The sequence below is a fragment of the Balaenoptera musculus genome, chromosome 1 (assembly GCF_009873245.2).
Source record: "Balaenoptera musculus isolate JJ_BM4_2016_0621 chromosome 1, mBalMus1.pri.v3, whole genome shotgun sequence".
Classification (NCBI taxonomy): domain Eukaryota; kingdom Metazoa; phylum Chordata; class Mammalia; order Artiodactyla; family Balaenopteridae; genus Balaenoptera; species Balaenoptera musculus.
The window spans coordinates 26,503,698-26,528,382 of NC_045785.1; the positions used below are offsets into that span (position 1 = coordinate 26,503,698).

The following is a 24,685-nucleotide window of genomic DNA, read 5'->3' on the forward strand; positions in this document are numbered from 1 at the left end:
TTTTTCATCACCCTTGCCTGTTTCCAGGCAGTCCAGTCAGATGGCCTAAAATCGAAATATCACCCTCCCTCCGTTCTCAATTCAGCTGTGTCATTCCCACTTGGAAGCAGCTAATAGCCTCCTGTGAGTGGGCGTTTTTAATGTTATCTATATCTGTTGGGAGTGACGCAGAGAGCTCATTTTTCCAGATAACCCAGCATGAGTGTCGTCAGAGTCTTCATTGTGTAAAAGAAGCAACCCCCAGGCGTTCACTCAACAAGCATTTACTGAGAGCCTCCTGTTTTTAGTGCACCTTGCTTATTGTGGGGTGGCGGAGGGGAGGGGTGTGAAAAAAAAGAGTGAGCTATATTCCTTGCCCTCAGTGAGGCTGTACTCTTTCTGGGGACACATGTGTACACACAGCCCTCTAGTACAATGTAGAACATGGGAAGTGTCACAGAGATGGAAATAAAGAGGAGAAAAGAATTCCTTTTGACATCAGCAAGAAGGTCATTCTCTGTTTTTTAATCTAGAAAGTGATTAATTATAATCCTTGCTTCATGACCCATCGCTGTTATCAGTTGACCATTATTTCACTGTTTATTGAGTGCTTCCTCTGTGTGCTGAGTGCTGTGCTAGGTCCCTTAGGAAGCGTATGATCTAGTGGGTAAGATAATTACAATAAAGTATGATGAGGATAATGGTAGAGAACACCTAAGGTGGCATGGGAGCGTGTGGCTGAGGGTTGAATCTTGTTTCAGGGCACAGGGAGGACTGCTTGGAAAAAGTGCAATTTCAGCTGACAGCTACGTGAAGAACGGGACGAGACCGTTCCCAAAGGAGACGGTGGCGTGTGGGAGGGTTCAGAGGGCAGCCTGATGCAGGAGCCACAAGCCGTGCCTGAAACACCCTGCCAAGGGGGAGCGTGGTCAAGAGATGAGGTGGAGACTTGGGCAAGGCTTGCCCTTTATCCTGAGGGCAATGGGAGGTCAGTGGAGGGTGTTTAGCAGGGAAGTGACATGGTCAGATTTTGATCTCATCTGGTTGTGTGAAGAATGGACCAGGGGTTGGGGTGAGGGGAGTGAAGGCAGGGACATGAGTTAGGGGGCTGATCAAGTGAAAGCATGATGTTTTTTTGGACAAGGAGGTGACACTGGCTGGGGATGGAGATGCTGAGAAGGCCAAGAAGACCCAGCTTGGTGATGAATGGATGTGGGGAATCTTGGAAAAATATGATCACCACATTTCTGGCATGGGTACCTTGATGGAAGGTGGTGCCTTCACTGGATGGAGAGCTCCAGAAGAGGGAAAGGTTTTCAAGAGAAAATGATGAATCCAGTTTTTGACCCATTGAGTTGGAGGTGCCTAAGAAAGAGTCAAGTGGAAATGCCTTGTAGGTGGTTGGACTTTGGAGCCTGGAGACAGGTCTTGGCTGGAGTTTTGGGAGTCATCAGTTTAGAGATGGTGAAAAATGGCAAATGGGTGGGATGACCGAGGGAGAGTGTAGAGTGAGGGATTTTGCAAGGAGAGCACCCTTAGAGGAAAGCTTAAGGCCCAGGAAGAAAGACCTTATGGAGGGGGCGACATTTGGAACCCAACTTGAGGGAAGGTCAGACTTGGGACACATGTAGAGGGAGGAAGGCTGGGCTGGGACCAATCGTGGCAGCCTTGATGCCCAGCTAAGACGTTTAGGGTGTCCCAGAGGATTTAATACTGTGCTGTCTTCCTCCAAGGTGTGCTGGCTGCTGGTTTGGTGGCAGATTGTGGACTAACTTCCTGCTTATGGGAAAGGGCGTTTCTTAGCAGTCCCACCCCATGCAAAGCAGCGGAAGGTGTGTGGGGAGTGGGGAAGGGGAGGCTCCTGGTCCTCTTGCTCACACTGTCCCTTGTCTTTCTGCCTTCAGAGCCTGGGGGGAGCATTTCCTCTCCCAGGAGCCCCTTGAGGACACACTACAGATGCAGGAAGACGTTGCACAAGGACGGCCCAGGTGAAGGGAGGCGTCCAGGAGACACCATGGCTGTAACCCTGGAAGCCCAGGCCCAGGGCTCCCCGCTACCAGAGCCTGAAGAACTCCTGATTGTCAAGCTGGAGGAGGACTCGTGGAGACCAGACTCCCAACCCCGGGAGAAGGACCATGACCCTGTCCCTGGCCCTGAGGCCTCCCGCCAGCGCTTCAGGCAGTTCCAGTACAGGGATGCGGCGGGACCCCACGAGGCCTTCAGCCAGCTCTGGGCACTCTGCTGTCACTGGCTGAGGCCGGAGATCCGCCTCAAAGAGCAGATACTGGAGTTGCTGGTGCTGGAGCAGTTCCTGACTATCTTACCCAGGGAGGTCCAGGCCTGGGTACAGGCGCGCCACCCTGAGAGCGGCGAGGAGGCGGTGGCCCTGGTGGAGGATTGGCACCGAGAGGCACGGGCCGCAGGACAGCGGGTGAGGCAAATAGTCTGTTCTCCAAGGAACAGGTCAGGCAAGGTAGTGGGGCTGCAGCTAGGTTGATAATTGCCAAAACCACAATAATAATATTATCAAGCATCTGACATTTATTGAACACTACCATGTACCAGGCACTGTTCTAAGTGCTTTCCATGTATTAACTCATTTAATCCTGTCACCAGTTAAACGAGATAGGTACCGTTAGCCTAATTTTACCCATGAGGAAACTGAAGCAAGGGAGAGAAAGGTAGTTGGCTCAAGGTCACTGGCTACTAGATGGTAGAGGCAGGGTTTGAATTCAGGCAGTCTGATTCTGAAGCCTGGATTTGTAACCACTGCTCTAAGCTGCCTCTCAGTACCATATTCACAGTACATTTAATTTGTATTGTGTTTTATACTTAACAGAATCTTTTTACGTATGTGATATCTTTGGATGCCTACAGCAGTAATGTAGGTAGACAGGAATAGCATTATTGGCCTCATCTTATAGATTAAACTAAGGCCCCCAAAGTCAGGTGGCTCACGAGGCTCCATCAGTATGAACCAGAGCCTAAACCCAGATCCTTAGGTTCCAAGTTCATTGTTCTTTCTACTACATGAGAGAGGCCTTATCTGCAAACCATGGGAATTGAAATATCTCTGAGTCATGAGGCTCAAACGAGATATTAACTGACATTTTTTGAGCACTCACTGTGCATCAGACACTGTTCTAAGCTTTCTGTATGTATTGCTCATCTATCTAATCAACCCAGCAACCCAATAAGGTAGGTGCTGTTATCATGGCCAGTTTTTCAAATGGTTCAACAGACCCAGGTAAGTAACCTGTCCAAATTTATAGAAGTTGTAGAGCTGAGATAAGGGAAAGTATTGTGGATTTAACATTCACAGTTTAAACAGTTTGCAAGAGACCCTGAAAGCCCATGATAATAATTTATAATTTTGCTACAACACAAAGTTTGAATCCTGCTTCGAAGCTGGAACTTGTAGAATAAGCCCTTCAGCTGGCTGTGGGCTGAGCCAGCCACATAGAGCCTTCATCTCAACATACCCTTGGTGCTTCCACTTCTTATACAGTCAGTAATTCTTGTGATATTATACTTAATCACATTTCTTTGGGGGAAATTATAGGTTTGAGGACATATCCCTGTGCACAGTAGGGGTTTTCTGTACGTTGTAAAAAGTAAAGCTCTATACAGATGTGAGACTAGGGGCCAGAAAGATTTAAGGTCTGTGGCTTCGCTTTTTGGATTCCTTTACAAACTGATTGAAGATACAGAAAGCATAATATTTAAAGTTAGAGACCTAAATCTGAGAGAGTATACCTTATTTTAATATATTACCGCACCCTCCCAGATTATTTCTTTTAAAGAAACCAGCTATTTGTTTTAAGTGGCAGTGAAGAAACATATGGACGTCTTAGGGCTTCAGAGCTAGAAGATGAAGAACTTGAAACCCGGAGATGAGAATTGACTTTAATCAGGGTCTTTATAATTCTTCATCTGTACAATGAGAAGGTTGGACTAGACCAGAAGTTTTCAAATTATACCCCTGTGAACTGAGCAATCTAAAATTGAAAAAGAAAAAAAAAGGGGGGTAATGGAATCTTCTCTATAATGTGTTTTTTTCTTCTGTGACTTTTATTTTCATATTTTAACTTTTCTACCTGCTCCTGCGTACTCACAAATGTCAAAACAAATGGATAAGTAGCAGAGAAGCTTGTTGTTTCCCCCTAGGCACATATGCTGTAGCTTGTGATCTTACATTGTAAGGTTGGTTACAGTCTCTGCAGGTAAAATTTTTCCAAGTCTTAGTAATGGAATAAAATACGTTAACTATGTTCCTCAAAGAGAACCACCACCTGAAAAGGGTTGCTGTCTAAATGCCCTCTAAAATAGTTTCCTTAAACAAATCTTTCAGCTTTGCTATTTTGTGATTTTGAGCTTGTTTATTCTGTCATCACCCTCTTGCACAGCCCCTCTCCCCATCAGGTTAAAAAAAAAAAAAAGAAAAAAGGCTAATTTTTAGAGCAATTTTAGTTTCATGGCAAAACTGAACAGAAAGTACAGAGTTCTGGGCTTCCCTGGTGGCACAGTGGTTAAGAATCCGCCTGCCAATGCTAGGGACATGGGTTCGAGCCCTGGCCCGGGAAGATCCCACGTGCTGCGGAGCAACTAAGCCCATGCGCCACAACTACTGAGCCTGTGCTCTAGAGCCCACAAGCCACAACTACTGAGCCCACATGCCACAACTACCGAAGCCCGTATGCCTAGAGCCCGTGCTCCGCAACAAGAGAAGCCACCGCAATGAGAAGTCCGCGCACCGCAACGAAGAGTAGCCCCCGCTCACTGCAACTAGAGAAAGCCCGCGCACAGCAACAAAGACCCAACACAGCCAAAAACAAATAAGTAAATAAATAAATAAATTTATAAAAAAAAAAAGTACAGAATTCTTATTCACCCCCTGCTCCACACATGCACAGCCTCTCCCACTGTCAGCATCCCCTACCACAGTGGTACACTTGTTACAATCCCTGAACATTGTCGTCACCCACAGTCCATGTTTACATTAGGGTTCACTCTGGGTATTGTGCATTCTATGGATGTGGACAAATGTATAACGGCATGTGTCTGGCATGTGTCCACCATTATAGTATCGTACAGAATAGTTTCACTGCCCTAAAAATCATCTGTGCTCCACCTATTCATCCCTCCTTTCCCCCTAATTTCTGGCAACCACAAAGCCACAGATCTTTTTACTATCTTCATAGTTTTGCCTTTTCCAGAATGTCATATAGTTGGAATCATACAGTATATAGCCTTTTCAGATTGGCTTTTTTCAATTTGTAATGTGCGTTAAGTTTCCTCCATGCCTTTTCATGGCTTGATAGCTCATTTCTTCTCAGTGCTGAATAGTATTCCATTGTCTGGATGTACCACAGTTTGTCTATTCACCTACTCAAGGACCTCTTGGTTGCTTCCAAGTTTTGGCAATTATGAATAAAGTGGCTGTACACATCCATGTGCAGGTTTTAGTGTGGTGCACAGGCATTTTTGATGGATTTTTTTTTTTAATTGAAGTACAGTTGATTTACAATGTTGTGTTGATTTCTGCTGTACAGCAAAGTGACTCAGTTATACATATATATACATTCTTTTTTATATTATTTTCCATTATGGTTTATCACAGGATACTGAATATAGTTCCCTGTGCTATACCATAGGACCTTGTTGTTTATCCATTCTATATATAATAGTTTGCATCTGCTGACCCCAAACTCCCAATCCATCTCTCCCCTGACCCCCCTCCCTTCGGCAACCACAAGTCTGTTCTTTACGTCTGTGAGTCTGTTTCTGTTCCGTAGATAGGTTCATTTATGTCATATTTTAGGTTCCACATATAAGTAATATTGTATGGTATTTGTCTTTCTCTTTCTGACTTACTTCACTTAGTATGATAATCTCTAGTTGCATCCATGTTGCTGCAGATGGCATTATTTCGTTCTTTTTTATGGCTGAGTAGTATTCCATTGTATATATGTACCACATTTGGTGGATTCTTAATTCACCTTACCCCAACCAATATCCTACTGAATTTTTGTCTCTTGATTGTCACTTGAATCTACTTCTTTCTGTGTCTGCAATGACCATCCATGGAATAAGAATCTTTGCTTAGGTGTAGCAATAGTTGGAGGAGCTAGGGCTGGGAGTGAGGATTATTGTTGGGTCTAGTCCACAGTACTTCTGTGGGTTATAAGATTGTAACTATAACAAAGTTATTTTTATCTTGAACACAAAGTTATTATTTTCTAAAAATGTTGATAAACAGGTGTTTTCTCTCTGTGAACCACACAGGACATTGGTGGGTCCCCTCATTGGGAATGGCTTTTGATGATCATGGCCCATTCTTTTTTTTTTTTTTTTAATAAATAAATAAATTTATTTTAAAAAAAAGATGAAGAAGAAGTCACTCCTCATTTTCTGCAAGGGAAATTCATTTCATTTTTTCTCGGTACAAAAAGGATTTCAAGAATGTCTATGGTAGTAACAGTTAAACACTTTCATTTTAAAAATTGGGTAATGATTTTTTTCCTCAAAGCTATTACTAAAAATAATTACAATACACCCGTTCTCAGTAGTAGCACAGCTAGCATGCAGATACAGGTAAGCCCAGGTGAGATGGCCAAGTGGCAAAATGTGTATTTGGTGTCTTCCCTGGATAGGACATTGTTTCTTCCCCCAGAAGTGTCCTCCCAGGCTCACTTGGAATGGCCCATTCTTATATATCTTCTCAAAGATAAAATTCCTCTCTGTGAGAGTGGATTTGAGTTTTCAGATTGGCCAAAAGATTTTTGAAGTGAAGTTTGGCAAACTCAATAATAAAGTTTGATGAAGATGGATATTATTTTGGGTAAAAAAAATAAGGTTCAGGGCAATGTATATATATAGTTGCTATCTTTTGTATAAAAATGGGGAAAAATAAGAATATATATTTACAGTTGCTTGTATATAAAGAAACTTGAAAGGATGGAGAAGAACCGTGTTTACCTGTGGTGAGGAGTCCAGGAAAATACTGGGCAGGTGGAATGGAGACAGGTGGGGATGGGATATTTTCACTGATTATATCCTTGTGTATATTTTCTATTTCTGAACCATGTGAGTATTGAAAATGCCTATTGAAAAAATTGTAATACTTTTTTAAAGTTAGGTGTTTCTATGACACAATGAGATTGTTATATTGTTGGGGTTTTAGGACCAGGAAATAACATCTCAACCACTACCTCTGAATCTGGAACCAATTGAGAGAGAGTTAAGAAATTAGCTTTATGATTGCTAGAGCTGAATTGGGTAATGTTATCTCTTAATTGATTATTTCCTTTTATTGTATGTATATTCTCCATATCTGAGTACTTTTTTGCCTAAACTTCTACATTGAGATTAAAATTGCCACTTCTGTTTTCTTTTTGCGTTACAGTGCTTTATCTCTGCATATCTTTCTGTTTTGAGATCAGATGTGCCTTTCTGAAACAGCACATTCTTTCATTTCATTTTAAAATTGTCTTTGCCTTTCAGCAGGAATATTTAGAGCAATTACATTTAGAGTTATAGTTGTATCTGCTTTTATGCTTCCTTTTGCCTTTTAACATATACCTAGTTAACTTTTTTTTTTTTAATGTCACAAAAATTTTACATAATTTATCTTGTTATGATTCAAAAATGTTTTGAGTAGTAGTGGCCTCATTTAGACACTTGTATAGCCTTTCTGTGTTGAATAGAAAGTACTCATTTGGTGGTATAAATGCTGGTATGTTTACTGAAGTTAGTCTGATGGCTTTGTCGTCAAACGTTAAGCCATCTTTGGTTTTTAAAAAGAGCCTGTTAACCTCTGAACCACAGCTGTACTCAAAAGAGCATGCCCTGCCCTACCAGTTATTGAACTTACGGTTGGGAATTTTGGCGGTCTGTGTGTAGGAACTGGAGTTGTGTGCAGAAGAGACCAGGTCCTTAAAGACAATGAAGGAGTCTCAGAGCTTCCAGCGGTGGCCAGCAGATCACTGGCCCGAGGGACAGTCCCAGAAGCAGCGGGTGAAGAATCCACGTCCTGACCTTCCCGAGCATCTAGACACCAAGATGGCACCACAGCCCTTGAAAGAGAGTGGTGAGTACCAGGAGTCAGGGACCATCAGGGAGGAGGGGTAAGGGGTGTGGGGTGAGGAAGGGTGCCTGAGGAGGGATATGCAGAATTCAAGGCAAGGGCTACAATAGTGTCTGATGGACACCCTGAGAAGTAAGAAGATGAAGCTCCCAATGGTGTTAGCATACCCCACTGTAGCTGAATCATGTAGCAGGTTCAGGCTGGGCCTGGGGCAGGCTGGTGATCGTAGGAGTTCAGGGCTGACATCTCACACATGGCAACTTAGGAGCTAGATACTCTAGAGGGAAAGAAAGTGGAAGTCTGCACTGGCTACAGGAATAGTCTCAGTTTGATCCAAGCAAGGCTTTAGGAAAGCTGGACCTGAGAGGGAGGTGGTTTTTTGGGAACCAGAGCTTGGGTTTCAGAGATATTTTCTCCTCAGCTGTCCTCACTCCCCGAGTCCCTACTCTACCAAAGATGGGGAGCATTGGAGATTGGGAGGTGACAGTGGAGTCCCAGGTAAGCTGCTGTTTGTTCCTCCTTTCCTGTCATTACTTCTCCTGTGCCCTTGCCCTGCTCCTCTCTTCTCTCTCTGCCCTGCTGTCGGGTGCAGGTTGCGAGCCTCTGCCCCTCATCCCCCGTCCGCTGGGCCTCTCCTGGGTCAAGCTGCTCCTTAGGATGCTAGCCTCACACATGGTATCGCTGTGTCCATTATATTTCCTGGGGCCTGGTGGGACTCCCAAGCTGTTTTGAAGGGTCAGTGACATTTGAGGTCCTTCTGTTGTACATCCCGCAGGAAGCCCTGGGTCCCGGCAGACACGCTGAGAAGGAGTTCTGCAAGGACCCCCCAGGAGACAGCTGTGGGAACGGCCTGCCCCTGGGTAAGGAAACAGTGCCCTCTGGATAAGATACGGTCGGGCTTCCGGTACACTCAGTTCCCAAGGAGTGTTTCATCACTCCCTAAGACTCATGGCTCTGTGAAGTCTCTGGAATTTCAGACCTAGGGAGAAGATGTGCTCTTTGTGGCCAGCACTGTGGCAGCAGGGAGAGGGTGTGGGGAGTGGATTTCTGGGCCGGCAGGCTGGCTGCCAAGAGCCTGCCCTCTCAGCACTCATTATCTTTTATTTCCTCAGTACATTCACCACCGTCCCAGGGCTGCGCCCAGCCTGCTGGCCCAGAAACCCAGTCTTTTCAGCATCAAACAAGGCCCATCTCTCGGGGCAGAGTCAAGTAAACTACGCCCAGGAGACTGACATGTTTAAACCACAGTGAGAAATAAATATCACAGGGCTCAAAATACTTGAAGCCCATATGACCAGCACAGACCCCTTTCTCTTTAGGCACATTTTCACAGGAAGTCAAACAATAATGAACATTTCCCCATGGAGCCTGGGATCAGTAAGAGGAGAGTTAGACGTGAGAGTGGGATAAGGTAGAGAGACAGTGGCAGGTCTGACTCACGGCGGTAAAGTAAGACACTAGGAGCTGTTGGCTACTTGCTGGGCAGTGTATCCTTTTTACACATGATGAAAAGTGTGCCCTTTTTACACATGATATCTGGGGAAAATAGTGTTCAAAGGAACAACCTTTGGGAAATGCTGAACTATAGAATCCTTAAGCCTCTTTTAGCTCTAAACTCTTTCATCTAGTTTTCTTCAAATATTTATTTTAATTAAATACTTCCTATTTGCTGGGGTTGGGAGCTATTGGGACATCTGTCCTTTAAACACAGCTAAGTGTTTTGAGAAATATGGAAATTTATTTTCTCACAGTATTGGAAGTCTAGAGGAGGGTGTGCTCCAACCACAGTACAAACTGGCTCGGCAACTTCACAGCGGACCTGGATTCTTTCTCTCTGCTCTGCCATTCTTTGTGTCAGCTTCATATTAAAGCTATTTTTTGTCATAGGCAAAAGGTAGATGCCAATGGCATTTGAGACCTCAAGTTCCTAGCAAGAGGGACTCACACCACACACAACCTTTCCTCCAACTGTTAAATTTATTCTGATTTGGCTAATTTAGGGCATGTGCCCATCTGTGAACCAGTAACAATCACTCTTTTGCATGATGTATTTCATGACACCAACCAAAAAGCAAATGAACAAAGCATACAGGTCAATATATTTCTGATGAGGTTACCTCTAGTTACCTCTCCCTTTCCTTCCAGACCTCTTAAGGGATTAGCTTGGGAATTTCTCTTTAGTTTCTTGCAGGCAAATGTTTCAAGGACTTCTTAGACAAACGCTTTGCTCAACAGATCATTTCCACTTAATCATGTCTCTTCTTCCTTTTGTATAGGAGTTCCAGTTTCAAAACCAACCATCACCTCCCAGCAAGAGCAAGGACCAGAATTTTGGGGTCCAAGACTTGTAAATTCTGGACAAAAGAACCCTGCAGATTACAGCTGGGATACTGAGCAAACAAAACCAGCTCAGGCTTTGGCCTGGAGGGATTCCAGGGCCTGGGAAGAACGATATCAGTGGGACATGGAGGATGTGAAAGTATCAGGTGTGCACTGGAGCTATGAGGAGACTAAGACTTTCCTGGCAATTTTGAGTGAGTCTCCTTTTTCTGAAAAACTCCGGACTTGTCACCAGAACCGCCAGGTGTACCGGGCCATTGCAGAGCGGCTGAGGGCACAGGGCTTCCTGCGGACCCTGGAGCAGTGTCGCTACAGAGTCAAAAACCTCCTACGGAATTACCGGAAAGCCAAGAGCAGCCACCCGCCGGGGACCTGCCCCTTCTATGAGGAGCTGGAGGCCCTGGTGAGGGCTCGGACGGCCATCAGAGCCTCAGATGGCCCAGGAGAGGCTGTGGCTCTGCCCAGGCTGGGGGACAGTGACATGGAGGTGGATGAGCAGGAGGAACGGGGCTGGGAGCCTGAGGAAACAACGGACGACTGTAATGGTGATGACAGTCACCTGGCCACTGAAGAGTTCGTCCACGGACCCAGGATTCCAGGGGGCCCAGCTCTGCTCCAGAGTCGTATTGGTAAGAACATCGGGGCTTAATCGGATCCAGATTCCAACCCTCTCACCAACCAAACCTCTGCTCTCTAGTTCAGGGCACAGTCTGGAGTGATGCTGCTAGAGTAGGTCATCCTCAAGCTCTTCTTCTCTCTCCTATGATCAGTTCTGCTTGTTTGAGTTTTCTTAGTTATTGAAGCAAACACTTAAATTTTTTTGTTTTAATTTTTGTACAATTTTTAAAGGTTACTTTCCATTTACAGTTATTACAAAATTATTGGCTACATTCCCCGTGTTGTGCAATACATCCTTGAGCTTATCTTACGCCTAATAGTTTGTACCTCCCATTCCCCACCCCTATATTTTACCCTCCCCACTAGTAACTACTAGTTTGCTCTCTTATATCTGTGAGTCTGCTTCTTTTTTGTTATATTCACTAGTTTGTTGTATTTTTTAGATTCCACATATAAGTGATAACATACAGTATTTATCTTTCTCTGTCTGACTTATTTCACTTAGCATAATGCTCTCCAAGTCCATTCACGTTGCTGCAAGTGGCAAAATTTTGTTCTTTTTTATGGCTGAGTAGTATTCCATTGTATATATATATTCCACATCTTCTTTACCCATTCATCTGTTGACGGACACTTAGGTTGTTTCCATGTCTTTGCAATTATAAATAGTTCTGCTATGAGTATTGGGGTGCATGTATCTTTTCAAATTAGTTTCTTTGTTTTTTCAGATATGTACCCAGGAGTGGAATTGCTGGGTCACATGGTAGTTCTATTTTTAGTTTTTTTGAGACACCTCCATACTGTTTTCCACAGTGGCTGCACCAATTTACATTCCCACCAACAGTGTACACTAGGGTTCCCTTTTCTCCACATCCTCGCCAACATTTGTTATTTGTAGACTATTTGATACTAGCCATTCTGACAGGTGTGAGGTGATATCTCATTATAGCTTTGATTTCCATTTCCCTGATGATTAGCAATATTGAGCATCTTTTCATGTGCATGTTGGCCACCTGCACTTCTTCTTTGGAAAAGTGTCTATTCAGTTCTTCTACGCATTTTTAAAATTATTTGCTATTTTGATGTATGCTTTTTTATATATGTTGGATATTAATTCCTTATTGGTCATATCATTTGCAAATATTTTCTCGCATTCAATAGTTTGTCTTTTCCTTTGGTTGGTGGTTTCCTTTGCTGTGCAAAGAGAAGCAAACACTTTTAAAACCTTAAGCAACCTTAAAGAGCTAATTCAGTATTTCCCAGAGTGTGTCACTGGTAGTATGGGGATGATCATAAGCGTTACCTGAGTGAACTTTTAATTTTAATGTGTATGAGCACATCAACAGGTGACTTCACAAATAGTAAATTTAGGTAAAGCAAGATGTTGAGTGAAATATTTAATAGATATAGCAGAAATCATGACAGTATATACTTGAACAGCTGATGCTAGGGAAACACCCAGTCCCTGTAAAAGTGGAAACACAGAAGCCCAAGCTGTGAAGTGTCGAGACCAGAGCCCAGGGATCCCGCCTCCAATTTATTTGGTTTTCCCTCCACCATGCTGCCTCCCTGACTGCATCATTTAGCTGCAGAGGAAATGAAAATAGACCACCTCCTTTTCCTTCTTCCACAAAAGAGGAAAGGGATCCTCAGTTGGACTCTGTTGCAAGATTATCTGAAGTCCACTTATGTCTTCAGGGATTCTCAGTTCCCATGTTTGTTAAAAAGGCAATTCATAAAGTAAGTAGAGAGGAAACTTGTACAAGCCTCTTAGATAGCCTAACCCACCAGCGGGCAGACAGCAGAAGCAAGAATAACTATAATCCTGCAGCCTGTGGAACAAAGATCACATTCACAGAAAGACAGACAAGATGAAAAGGCAGAGGGTTATGTACCAGATGAAGGAACAAGATAAAACCCCAGAAAAACAACTAAATGAAGTGGAGGTAGGCAACCTTCCAGAAAAAGAATTCAGAATAATGATAGTGAAGATGACCCAGGACCTCAGAAAAAGAATGGAGGCAAAGATCGAGAAGATGCAAGAAATGTTTAACAAAGACCTAGAAGAATTAAAGAACAAACAAACAGAGATGAACAATACAAAAATTGAAATGAAAAATACACTAGAAGGAATCAATAGCAGAATAACTGAGGCAGAGGAACGGATAAGTGACCTGGAAGACAGAGTGGTGGAATTCACTGCTGTGTAACAGAATAAAGAAAAAAGAATGAAAAGAAATAAAGACAGCCTAAGAGACCTCTGGGACAACATTAAATGCAACAACATTCGCATTATAGGGGTCCCAGAAGGAGAAGAGAGAGAGAAAGTACCCGAGAAAATATTTGAGGAGATTATAGTCAAAAACTTCCCTAACATGGGAAAGGAAATAGCCACCCAAGTCCAGGAAGCGCAGAGAGTCCCATACAGGATAAACCCAAGGAGACACACGCCGAGACACATAGTAATCAAATTGGTAAAAATTAAAGACAAAGAAATAATTGAAAGCAGCAAGGGAAAAACGACAAATAACATACAAGGGAACTCCCATAAAGTTAACAGCTGATTTCTCAGCAGAAACTCTACAAGCCAGAAGGGAGTGGCATGACATACTTAAAGTGATGAAAGGGAAGAACCTACAACCAAGATTACTCTACCTGGCAAGGATCCCATTCAGATTCGATGGAGAAATCAAAAGCTTTACAGACAAGCAAAAGCTAAGAGAATTCAGCACCACCAAACCAGCTCTCCAACAAATGCAAAAGGAACTTCTCTAAGTGGTAAACACAAGAGAAGAAAGGACCTATAAAAACAACCCAAAACAATTAAGAAAATGGTAATAGGAACATACATATCGATAATTACCTTAAGCAAGAATGGATTAGGGCTTCCCTGGTGGTGCAGTGGTTGAGAGTCTGCCTGCCAATGCAGGGGACACGGGTTTGAGCCCTGGTCTGGGAAGATCCCACATGCCGTGGAGCAACTGGGCCCGTGAGCCATAATTACTGAGCCTGCACGTCTGGAGCCTGTGCTCCGCAACAAGAGAGGCCATGATAGTGAGAGGCCCGTGCACTGCGATGAAGAGTGGCCCCCGCTTGCCACAACTAGAGAAAGCCCTCGCACAGAAACGAAGACCCAACACAGCCATAAATAAATAAATTAAAAAAAAAAAAAGAATGGATTAAATGCTCCAACCAAAAGACACAGGCTTGCTGAATGGATACAAAAACAAGACCCATATACATGCTGTCCACAAGAGACCCACTTCAGACCTAGGGACACATACAGACTGAAAGTGAGGGGATGGAAAAAGATACTCCGTGCAAATGGGAATCAAAAGAAAGCTGGAGTATCAATACTCGTATCAGATAAAATAGACTTTAAAATAAAGAATGTTACGAGAGACAAGGAAGGACACTACGTAATGATCAAGGGATCAATCCAAGAAGAAGATATAACAATTATAAATATATATGCACCCAGCATAGGAGCATCTCAATACAGAAGGCAACTGCTAACAGCTATAAAAGAGGAAATCGACAGTAACACAATAATAGTGGGGGACTTTAACTCCTCACTTACACCAATGGACAGATCATCCAAACAGAAAATTAATAAGGAAACAAGAACTTTAAATGACACAATAGACCAGATCAATTTAATTGATATTTATAGGACATTCCATCCCAAAGCAGCAGATTACACTTTCTTCTCAAGTGCGCATGGAACATTCTCCAGGATTGATCACATCTTGGGTCACAAATCAAGCCTCAGTAAATTTAAGAAAATTGAAATCATATCAAGCATCTTTTCTGACCACAATGCTATGAGATTAGAAATCAATTAAGGGAAAAACACATAAAAAACACAAACAGATGGAGGTTAAACAGTATGTTACTAAATAACCAAGAGATCACTGAAGAAATCATAGAGGAAATCAAAAAATACCTAGAAACAAATGACAATGAAAACATGACGATCCAAAACCTATGAGATGCAGCAAAAGCAGTTCTAAGAGAGAAGTTTATAGCAATACAATCCTACCTGAAGAGACAGCAAACATCTCAAATAAACAATCTAACCTTACACTTAAAAGAACTAGAGAAAGAAGAACAAACAAAACCCAAAGTTAGCAGAAGGAAAGAAATCATAAAGATCAGAGCAGAAATAAATGAAATAGAAACAAAGAAAACAGTAATAAACATCAATAAAACTAAAAGCTGGTTCTTTGAGAAGATAACCAAAATTGATAAACCATTAGTCAGACTCATCAAGAAAAAGAGGGAGAGGACTAAAATCATTAAAATTAGAAATGAAAAAGGAGAAGTTACAACAGACCCCAGAAATACAAAGCATCCTAAGAGATTACTACAAGCAACTCTTTGCCAATATAATGGACAACCTGGAAGAAATGGACAAAATTCTTAGAAAGGTATAACCTTCCAAGACTGAACCAGGAAGAAATAGAAAATATGAACAGACCAATCACAAGTAATGAAATTGAACCTGTGATTAAAAATCTTCCAACAAACAAAAGTCCAGGACCAGATGGCTTCACAGGTGAATTCTATGAAACATTTAGAGAAGAGCTAACACCCATCCTTCTCAAACTCTTCCAAAAAATTGCAGAGGAAAGAACACTCCTAAACTCATTCTATGAGGCCACCATCACCCTGATACCAAAACCAGAAAAAGATATCACAAATAAAGAAAATTACAGACTAATATCACTGATGAATATAGATGCAAAAATCCTCAACAAAATACTAGCAAACAGAATCCAACAACACGTTAAAAGGATCATACACCATGATCAAGTGGGATTTATCCCAGGGATGCAAGGATTCTTCAATATATGCAAATCAATCAATGTGATACACCATATTAACAAATTGAAAAAGAAAAACCATATGATCATCTCAATAGATGCAGAAAAAGCTTTTGACAAAATTCAACACCCATTTATGATAAAAACTCTCCAGAAAGTGGGCATAGAGGGAACCTACCTCAACATAATAAAGGCCATATATGACAAACCCACAGCAAACATCATTCTCAATGGTGAAAAAGTGAAAGCATTTTCTCTAAGATCAGGAACAAGACAAGGATGTCCACTGTCACCATTGTTATTCAACATAGTTTTAGAAGTCCTAGCCATGGCAGTCAGAGAAGAAAAAGAAATAAAAGGAATACAAATTGGAATAGAGAAGTAAAACTGTCACTGTTTGCAGGTGACAGGATATTATACCTAGAGAATCCTAAAGATGCCGCCAGAAAACTACTAGAGCTAATCAATGAATTTGGTAAAGTCGCAGGATACAAAATTAATGCACAAAAATCTCTTCCATTCCTATACACTAATGATGAAAAATGTGAAAGAGAAATTAAGGAAGCACTCCCATTTACAATTGCAACAAAAAGAATAAAATACCTAGGAATAAACCTACCTAGGGAGACAAAAGACCTGTATGCAGAAAACTATAAGACACTCTTGAAAAAAATTAAAGATGATACAAATAGACAGATATACCATGTTCTTGGATTGGAAGAATCAATATTGTGAAAATGACTATACTATTCAAATCAATCTACAGATTCAATGCAATCCCTATCAGATTACCAAGGGCATTTTTTACAGAACTAGAACAAAAAAATCTTAAAATTTGTATGGAGACACAAAAGACCCCAAATAGCCAAAGTGGTCTTGAAGGAAAAAAACGGAGCTGGAGGAATCAGGCTCTTGGACTTCAGACTATACTACAAAGCTACAGTAATCAAGACAATATGGTACTGGCACAAAAACAGAAATAAAAATCAATGGAACAGGATAGAAAGCCCAGAGATAAACCCATACACCTATGGTCAACTAATCTATGACAAAAGAGGCAAGGATGTACAATGGCGTAAAGACAGCCTCTTCAATAAGTGGTGCTGGGAAAACTGTACAGCTACATGTAAAAGAATGAAATTAGAACACTCCCTAACACCATACACACAAAAAAAAATTAAAATGGATTAGAGAGCTAAACGTAAGACCGGACACTATAAACCTCTTAGAGGAAAATGTAGGAAGAACATGCTTTGACATAAATCACAGCAAGATTGATCCACCTCCTAGAGTAATGGAAATAAAAACAAAAATAAACAAATGGGACCTAAGGAAACTTAAAAGTTTTTGCAAAGCAAAGGAAACTACAGACAAGATGAAAAGACAACCCTCAGAATGGGAGAAAATATTTGCAAATGAATCAACGGACAAAGGATTAATCTCCAAAATATATAAACAGCTCATGCAGCTCAATATTAAAAAAACAAACAACCCAATCCAAAAATGGGCAGAAGACCTAAATAGACATTTCTCCAAAGAAGACATACAGATGGCCAAGAAGCACATGAAAAGCTGCTCAACATCACTAATTATTAGGGAAATGCAAATCAAAACTACAATGAGGTATCACCTCACACCAGTTAGAATGGGCATCATCAGAAAATCTACAAACAACAAATGCTGGAGAGGGTGTGAGAAAAGGGGACCCTCTTGCCCTGTTGGTGGGAATATAAATTGACACAGCCACTATGGAGAACAGTATGGAGGTTCCTTAAAAAACTAAAAATGGAATTACCATATGACCCAGCAATCCCACTACTGGGCATATACCCAGAGAAAACCATAATTCAAAAAGACACACGCACCCCAGTGTTCATTGCAACACTATTTACAATAGCCAGGACATGGAAGCAACCCAAATGCCCATCGACAGACGAATGGATAAAGGAGATGTGGTACATATATACAATGGAATATTACTCAACCATGAAAAGGAATGAAATTGGGTCATTTGTAGAGATGTGGATGGATCTAGAGACTGTCATACAGAGTGAAGTAAGTCAGAAAGAGGAAAACAAATGTGGTATATTAATGTGTGTTTGTGGAACCTAGAAAAATGGTACAGACGAACCGGTTTGCAGGGCAGAAATTGAGACACAGATGCAGAGAACAAACGTATGGACACCAAGGGGGGAAAGTGGAGGGGGGTTGGTGGTGGTGGGATGAATTGGGAGATTGGGATTGACATGTATACACTAATATGTATTAAATGGATAACTAATAAGAACCTGCTGTATAAAAAAATAAATAAAATTTTAAAAACCAATAAAACCCCCAATAAATAAATAAAGTAAGTAAGTAAGTAGAGCACATGTATTGAATGGTTATAGAGACAGTGTCTTGTATCTCAGTTACAGGCCTTTCCTTGAACCAATCAGCTGAAGCCAGGGACGTGGGTCACCTGGTATAATATGGCCACTTAAATCCTCCCCTTCAGCCAAGACTCTTAAATGTTAATAGAATCTCTTAGAAGTGGGTGGGGATGGGAAGCCCTGGCACAGCCCTGAGAAACAAGGGTATATTCTTTGCTGGTGTGCCAGGCATGTGGACGATTTCCAAAGTGCCTAGGTGTTTAGCAGGGCAGGTGACCCCAGTCCCTGATGACCTAGGCAAATCTCATCAAGTCTCTCAATTCTGAACTCTTCACTCCTGACAGCAGGTGTGCACTGGGGCTACGAGGAGACCAAGGCCTTCCTGACCATTCTCAGTGAGTCCCCATTCTCTGAGAAGCTTCGCACTTGTCACCAGAACAGCCAGGTATACCGGGCCATTGCAGAGCGGCTGTGTGCACAGGGCTTCCTGCGGACCCTGGAGCAGTGTCGCTACAGATTCAAAAACCTCCTTCGAAGCTACCGAAAAGCCAAGAGCAGCCACCCACCTGGGACCTGCCCCTTCTATGAGGAGCTGGACTCGCTGATGAGGGCTCGGACTGCGGTTAGAGACATGGGGACCAGCAAGGAGGCAGTGGGTCTTCCTACTTCTGGGGAGAGTGGTACCCAGGTTGTCAACCAGGAGGCCTGGGATGAAATGGCAGGTGAAGATGCCGTCAGACCTCCAACCCCAGGTCCTAAAACCCCAGACACTGGTAAGCTTGGAGTAATTAGATGTCCACAAAATCTGCAAGCATGCAGAGAGAGTGTGGAAGCCAGGCTCATTTCTTTTCTCTGAACTAAAAGGGAGAATGAAATTGAATAAGTTAAGGATTTGTGCTTCGCTGAGATTATCCAGTCTCTAGCTTAGTGTAATCCCCTAAATAAGAAAAGCGGTCAGTCTAGATTTTACTTGGATTCATCTGGGCAGTTATAGAGTTTATTCAGTCTTGTATGACATAGGCCATACTGAAGGTACCAGGAGAAGAAAGTGTTCATTGTTCAGTAGTGGGATAGGGTAGCTATAATTCAGGGAGACTGACAGCTGGCTGCCTGGGCTGGGGCTCATGGCTCCCTTGGTGGAGTTACCATGGAGTTACTTGGTGGAGTTACCATGTCCCAAACTCTGTTCCTAAGCTTTACAGGTCAGAAATGCATGTGTGCGCTGAAACTTGATCAAATTCATGTTAGTCACATTTATAAGCTGTGAGATATAAAATATAAGTACAAATTCATGTTAGCCAAATTCACAAGACACAAGATCCAGATGTATAAATAGACACTAACTAATGAATGCATTTCTGTCCATTCTTTCAGGTTTTGAGATGAGGCATGAAGATGAAGACCAGATTTCAGAGCAGGACATTTTTGAAGATTTGCCTAGAGCCTTATCAAAGTGTACTGCAGAGGATGATTGCTACCCTCATGATTGGGGGGAAGACAGTGAAAATGAAAACGAAGGTAAAGGGCAGTGGGGAAATCCATCCCAGGATCAGTGGGAAGAATGTTCTTCTGAAGAGGACTTAGAAAAACTCATCGATCATCAAGGCCTGTACCTTGCAGAGAAACCCTACAAGTGTGACACGTGCGTGAAACGGTTCAGCCGGAATTCGCAGTTAATCGCCCACCAGCGGATACACACAGGTGAGAGGCCCTACAAATGCCTTGAATGTGGGAAAAGCTTTAGTGACCGGTCCAACTTCAATACCCATCAGAGAATCCACACTGGAGAGAAGCCCTACAAATGCCTTGAATGTGGGAAAAGCTTTAGTGACCACTCCAATCTCATCGCCCACCAGAGAACGCACACGAAGGTAAAACCCTATAAATGTGGGGAATGTTGGGAAAGCTTCGCCCAGAGCTCAAACCTTCTGAAACATCAGAGAATCCACTTGGGAGGAAATCGTGATCACTGTGGTGAGCCTGGGAAAAACTCTGGCCAGAGCCCATCCTGTAGTGCTCACTGGAGGAACTCAACAGAGGAGACATCTCCAGAACAAACTCAAAGTGCCAGTAAGAACTTGAATTCTCCTGGACCGCAAAGCACCAACTCAGGGGATAAACTTTATCAGTGTTCCGAATGTGGAAGAAGCTTCTCCAAGAGTTCTGCCCTCATCAGTCACCAAAGAATCCACACGGGAGAGAAACCATATGGATGTGCTGAATGTGGGAAAAGCTTCAGTAAGAGCTCCACGCTGGCCAACCACCAGCGAACCCACACTGGGGAGAAGCCGTATGAGTGCACAGACTGTGGGAAATGCTTTGGGGAGCGTTCCAAGCTCATCACACACCAGAGGGTGCACACAGGAGAGAAGCCCTACAGATGCCTCGAGTGTGGGAAGTTCTTCCGTGACCGTTCCAACCTCATTACCCACCAGAGAATCCACACAGGAGAGAAGCCTTATAAGTGCAGAGAGTGTGGGAAATGCTTTAACCAGAGCTCCAGTCTTATTATTCACCAGAGAATCCACACCGGGGAGAAACCCTACAAGTGTACGGAGTGCGGCAAAGATTTCAACAACAGCTCCCACTTCAGTGCCCACAGGAGAACCCATGCAGGAGGGAAGGCATCATAGGAGACAAAAGAGAGAAACATATATTTAAATCTCCCAAGATCCTAAGATGTATGCTAGAAAGAAACTGTCCCAATTTTTAAGCTTAGCGTGTACCTGGGGAACTTACCTTGGTACAATCCAAGTAATTCGGAAGTGAGTTACAAATGCTAAGGATCCAGATTTGAAGGCACTTTTCTTAAGTGTAATGTGTTTTTTCTCCTGCAGAAAAACCCCACACAACCCTCAGGCTGCCCTTATATTTGCTGTCGTGTAAGAGCTTTATCAGTGTTTGAGCCAGACTGGTAACTGAGGGGATTAGAGGTAAATCAGTGGTCCTGAGCAGTGATTCTAGACCTTGCTGTGCCTTCACACCGTCCACATGTACACATGCCCCATCGGTGTACGTTGGCAAATTATCATACGTGGCCGTTTTCCATTGGGGCGTAACCTCCTGGGAGAACTTTGAGACTCTCCAGTGATGGAGGCATAATTGAGAATCAGTGGCCTAGAGCAGGCTACCATGAGCTTATCAAAGGGTAGAAACAACAGTGACATCATTACTAGATCATTATTAATAATAGCAAAAGTAGCCAGCATCTATCGAGCTCTTCAGTAGGCTCTGTGCTAAGCACTTTGTATACATCATCTCATTTACTCCTCACAGCAGCCCCAGGAGGTATTTATATTTTCCCCATTTCCCAGAAGAGAGAAGTGACTTGCTTGGGTCACACATCTGAAAATGGCAGAGGCAGGATTCAACCAGCTCTGTCTCTAGGGCCTGAGGTGCTCTCACCGCTTCACTGAATCCCCTTTCACATTGGGGCAGGTAACTCAGGTGCCAAAGCACTTTGTAGACCACATTTTCTGTTAAAATTCCCTATGGATTCTGTTTTTAACAAATATGGACATTGAGAATCCCAAAAGATTGAAGGACTGGGGATGTTCACAGTTGGCAATGTGCTTTGAGCGAGACTGAGCTCTCATCAAAGCACTTGATGTGAATTTCCATCTTCACAATAATATGGGTGACAGACAGAGGTGAGTTGAGATTGGGAACAATAATGTAGCCAAAGTGATGTTTCTTCCAATGAGATACAGTTTTGGCTAAGGAAATGGGGTTTTTAAGAATTTCGCTTTTTCTCAGGGGGTCAGCCCTGCTTCTTGTTAGACTTGGCTGGATTGTAGGTTGAACCTTAAGAAACCTGGCCTAGCTGGCCAGTGCTCACTCATCCCGGTGTGTTGGCCCCCTGGCCCTTTCCCTCCAGGCGCAGCAGAAGCTTTGCGCCAAGGCTGAGGCAGAAGGGGGGTGGAAGGAGCGGTGTGTGTGGAGTGCCGCGGAGGGGGCTTTGAAGGCTATTGCTTAGTCCAGGTTCATGGTGCACTCTTACTCTGAGCCTTCTCGGCCCAGGCCCACCCAGTGCTGTCTAAATGTTGGCTGGAAAGAGCTGCCTCCAGCTCCGACAGGCTCAATCAGAAAGGTTCACACAGGATGGTTTCCTAGTTCTCAGTGCTTTGGCCTCCAGGATTTCTCCTCAGGAGGGTTAAACAATGTTGGCCAGGGACTATGGTTTCCAAAGGATTTTAAAGGAGCATCCCTCTCCTGACATCCGCCTATGATACTGGGAATGCCGTTCATACCCTGGCTCGTTCATCAACTTGGGAAGTACTATTAGATAGTAGATGTGAGGGAACCTTGAAGAGGAGCTCTCTGCATGTGAAGCAGTCAGTGGGGAGATTGGCACTCCCACCGACGCATATCACTCCTTAGTCCCTTCCTCGGCTTCCCAAGAACCTGCTTACCTCGGATCACTGCCTGTCACCCCCTTCCCGGTTTACCTCTCCTGGCTCACCTTATCTCTGAGGAGCAGGGCCCGTGAGTGAGCCCTGGCTTTGAACCACCAGGTGTCAGTAACTGCAACAGTAGGATGGTGGGTAGGGAACCACCTGAGCCAAGAGGAAGGATCCTGGAGGAAGGGAAGGGAGGTCCAGGGAAAGACCAAGTGGTGTGAAATTGCATGGCTTCAGGGTGGGGCTGGGACCATAACTTCTTAGCTCTATTGGGGTGGAAATGGGAGGTGAGGAGTGTTAGGAGCTCAGATTGGAAGGGTGCGGGGGTGGGTCATGGAGGACCTTGTGGCTGCTGAGGGGGACGTGGTCAGATGCGCGTTGTTGAAACCTAATAGCTGAACGGAACCTGGCTCTGCTGCAGTTAGGACAGCCTGTTGGGACACTGTTGCAATATTCCAGTTAAACGTGAGGGTCTGAACTAGAGCAGGGGTAACGTTGAAGAGGAGGGGATGATTTGAGAGGTGCCACAGGCAGAATTGAGGGCAGCGGAGGAAAGCCAGGATGCCTGGGTGGCTGGTGGAGCCTGCCGTCTTTCCGAACTGGGATCACAGGAGGAGGTGCAGATAGGGCAGGAGGGCAGAAGATCAGAAGTTTAATTTGGGGCATTTTGGTTAGGGACATCCAAGAGGTGATACGATACGCAGCAGGCATTTGGATATCGGGGCCTGAAGCTGGGGGGAGGTTAGGACTCAAGAGTTATCTGTATGCTTGGGAGTTACCTTCATGTTCAAGTCATAGAAAGGCTGGGCCCGGGACAGAACTGGAGAAGCACCACGTGTAGAGGAAGATGCCCCTCAGAGGAGATCTAGACTAACCCCCAGTCCCACCGCCTCCCGCGCACTCCAGCCAACTTTCAGACACTGCCTCAATCGCTGCTGACACCGGCATTCTCAATGTAGTTCTGAATTTCCTGGAACCTTCCCTGTAGAAGCCAAGCTGAGCTCTGTGTAGAAGTGAGATAATGGCCCTCTCCCCTCCCAAGCATCACCCGTTCCCCTGCTCTTGGAAGTATGCTGGTGTCTCATGTTCTCAAGTGAACAGTTTTGATGTTTATTACCTATTGGTCCTTTCTCGTAACTCAGGTTCAGCCATGAAATCGAGGGCAGTGTGGGCCAGGAGAGAAAGTGGCCCAGGAGGACCTTCTCTCCTTGTGTACCTGACTCTTCCTTTGGAAGAAGTTCCCTTTCAGGTGGCTTCCATGTTTGGGGCCCGACCCATCACTCTGCCAGGGCACCCAGACATCCTCCAACAGGTCTTTGCTGCTCAAATAAACCGACATCTGGTTTGACACACCCCGAGCCTTGTTACCGTCAGTCTGCTCTTGGGAAGTAGATTCACTCTGCAGAATGGGCGGTTTCTCAGCCTGCGTGGCCACAGGTCAGACCCTGGTCATGGGAGACAGAAGCGGTACCTGCCTCCCTGGGAAGGTGTTTTGTGTGAGCTGCATCTCCTTCCTTGATTTCTGTACCCTCCACCCCAGGAAGGGCGTTGGCTCCTTGGAGGTGACTAAAGGGCACCACGAAGACTCTCATTCCACAGACTCCGCAGCAGGCAGCAGACCCTAAGGTAGCGGCAGGGAAAGGCGGGACCAGGCTGCTTTAGATACCCGTTTCTGTTCTTAGGCCTTGGCCCCAGCAGCTGAAGGCACGGTCCTGGCTGCCTCAGCTTTAACGTGTCCCCCAGCCCCCAGCCTGAAGGAGTGTCAGGCAACTCGGTCCTCCCGTGCTGGAAAATGTAGCAGCCGGGTCCCCTGGGTTCTCCCTGCCTCATCCTGTCTGGGGCCCGCAGTGGGGATGGCCCTCCACGTTCGGGCTGCAGAAAAGACTCCCTTTAGTCAGTCTGTGGAGAAGAGTGACACCCTTTGGGGCCGGGGGTGCGGAGGATTTGACGTCTGGGGTGCGTGTGGGTGGCGGGCGGTCTCGTCCCCCAGGCCGCCCTGGGTCTCTGTAGCCCAGCCTTGGGGCCCAGGCCTGCTTCTCCATTCGCTCCCTTCACTCCGTTCCA

At 44.2% G+C, this 24,685-nt stretch overlaps 1 protein-coding gene across 1 annotated transcript in view; it reads left to right on the forward strand.

Annotated features, from left to right (window-relative positions):
• ZSCAN20 (zinc finger and SCAN domain containing 20) overlaps positions 1–24,343 on the forward strand; it is a 28,434-nt gene extending 4,091 nt beyond the window's left edge. The window contains exons 3-9 of the mRNA XM_036836325.1: positions 1,884–2,410; positions 7,882–8,068; positions 8,487–8,563; positions 8,841–8,925; positions 10,342–11,034; positions 18,566–18,994; positions 19,596–24,343. Of these exons, the coding sequence (XP_036692220.1) occupies positions 1,994–2,410; positions 7,882–8,068; positions 8,487–8,563; positions 8,841–8,925; positions 10,342–11,034; positions 18,566–18,994; positions 19,596–20,854 (3,147 nt within the window). The 5' untranslated portion in view covers positions 1,884–1,993 and the 3' untranslated portion in view covers positions 20,855–24,343. The remainder of the gene's footprint in view (positions 1–1,883; positions 2,411–7,881; positions 8,069–8,486; positions 8,564–8,840; positions 8,926–10,341; positions 11,035–18,565; positions 18,995–19,595) is intronic.
• The last annotated feature ends 342 nt before the right edge of the window (positions 24,344–24,685 follow it).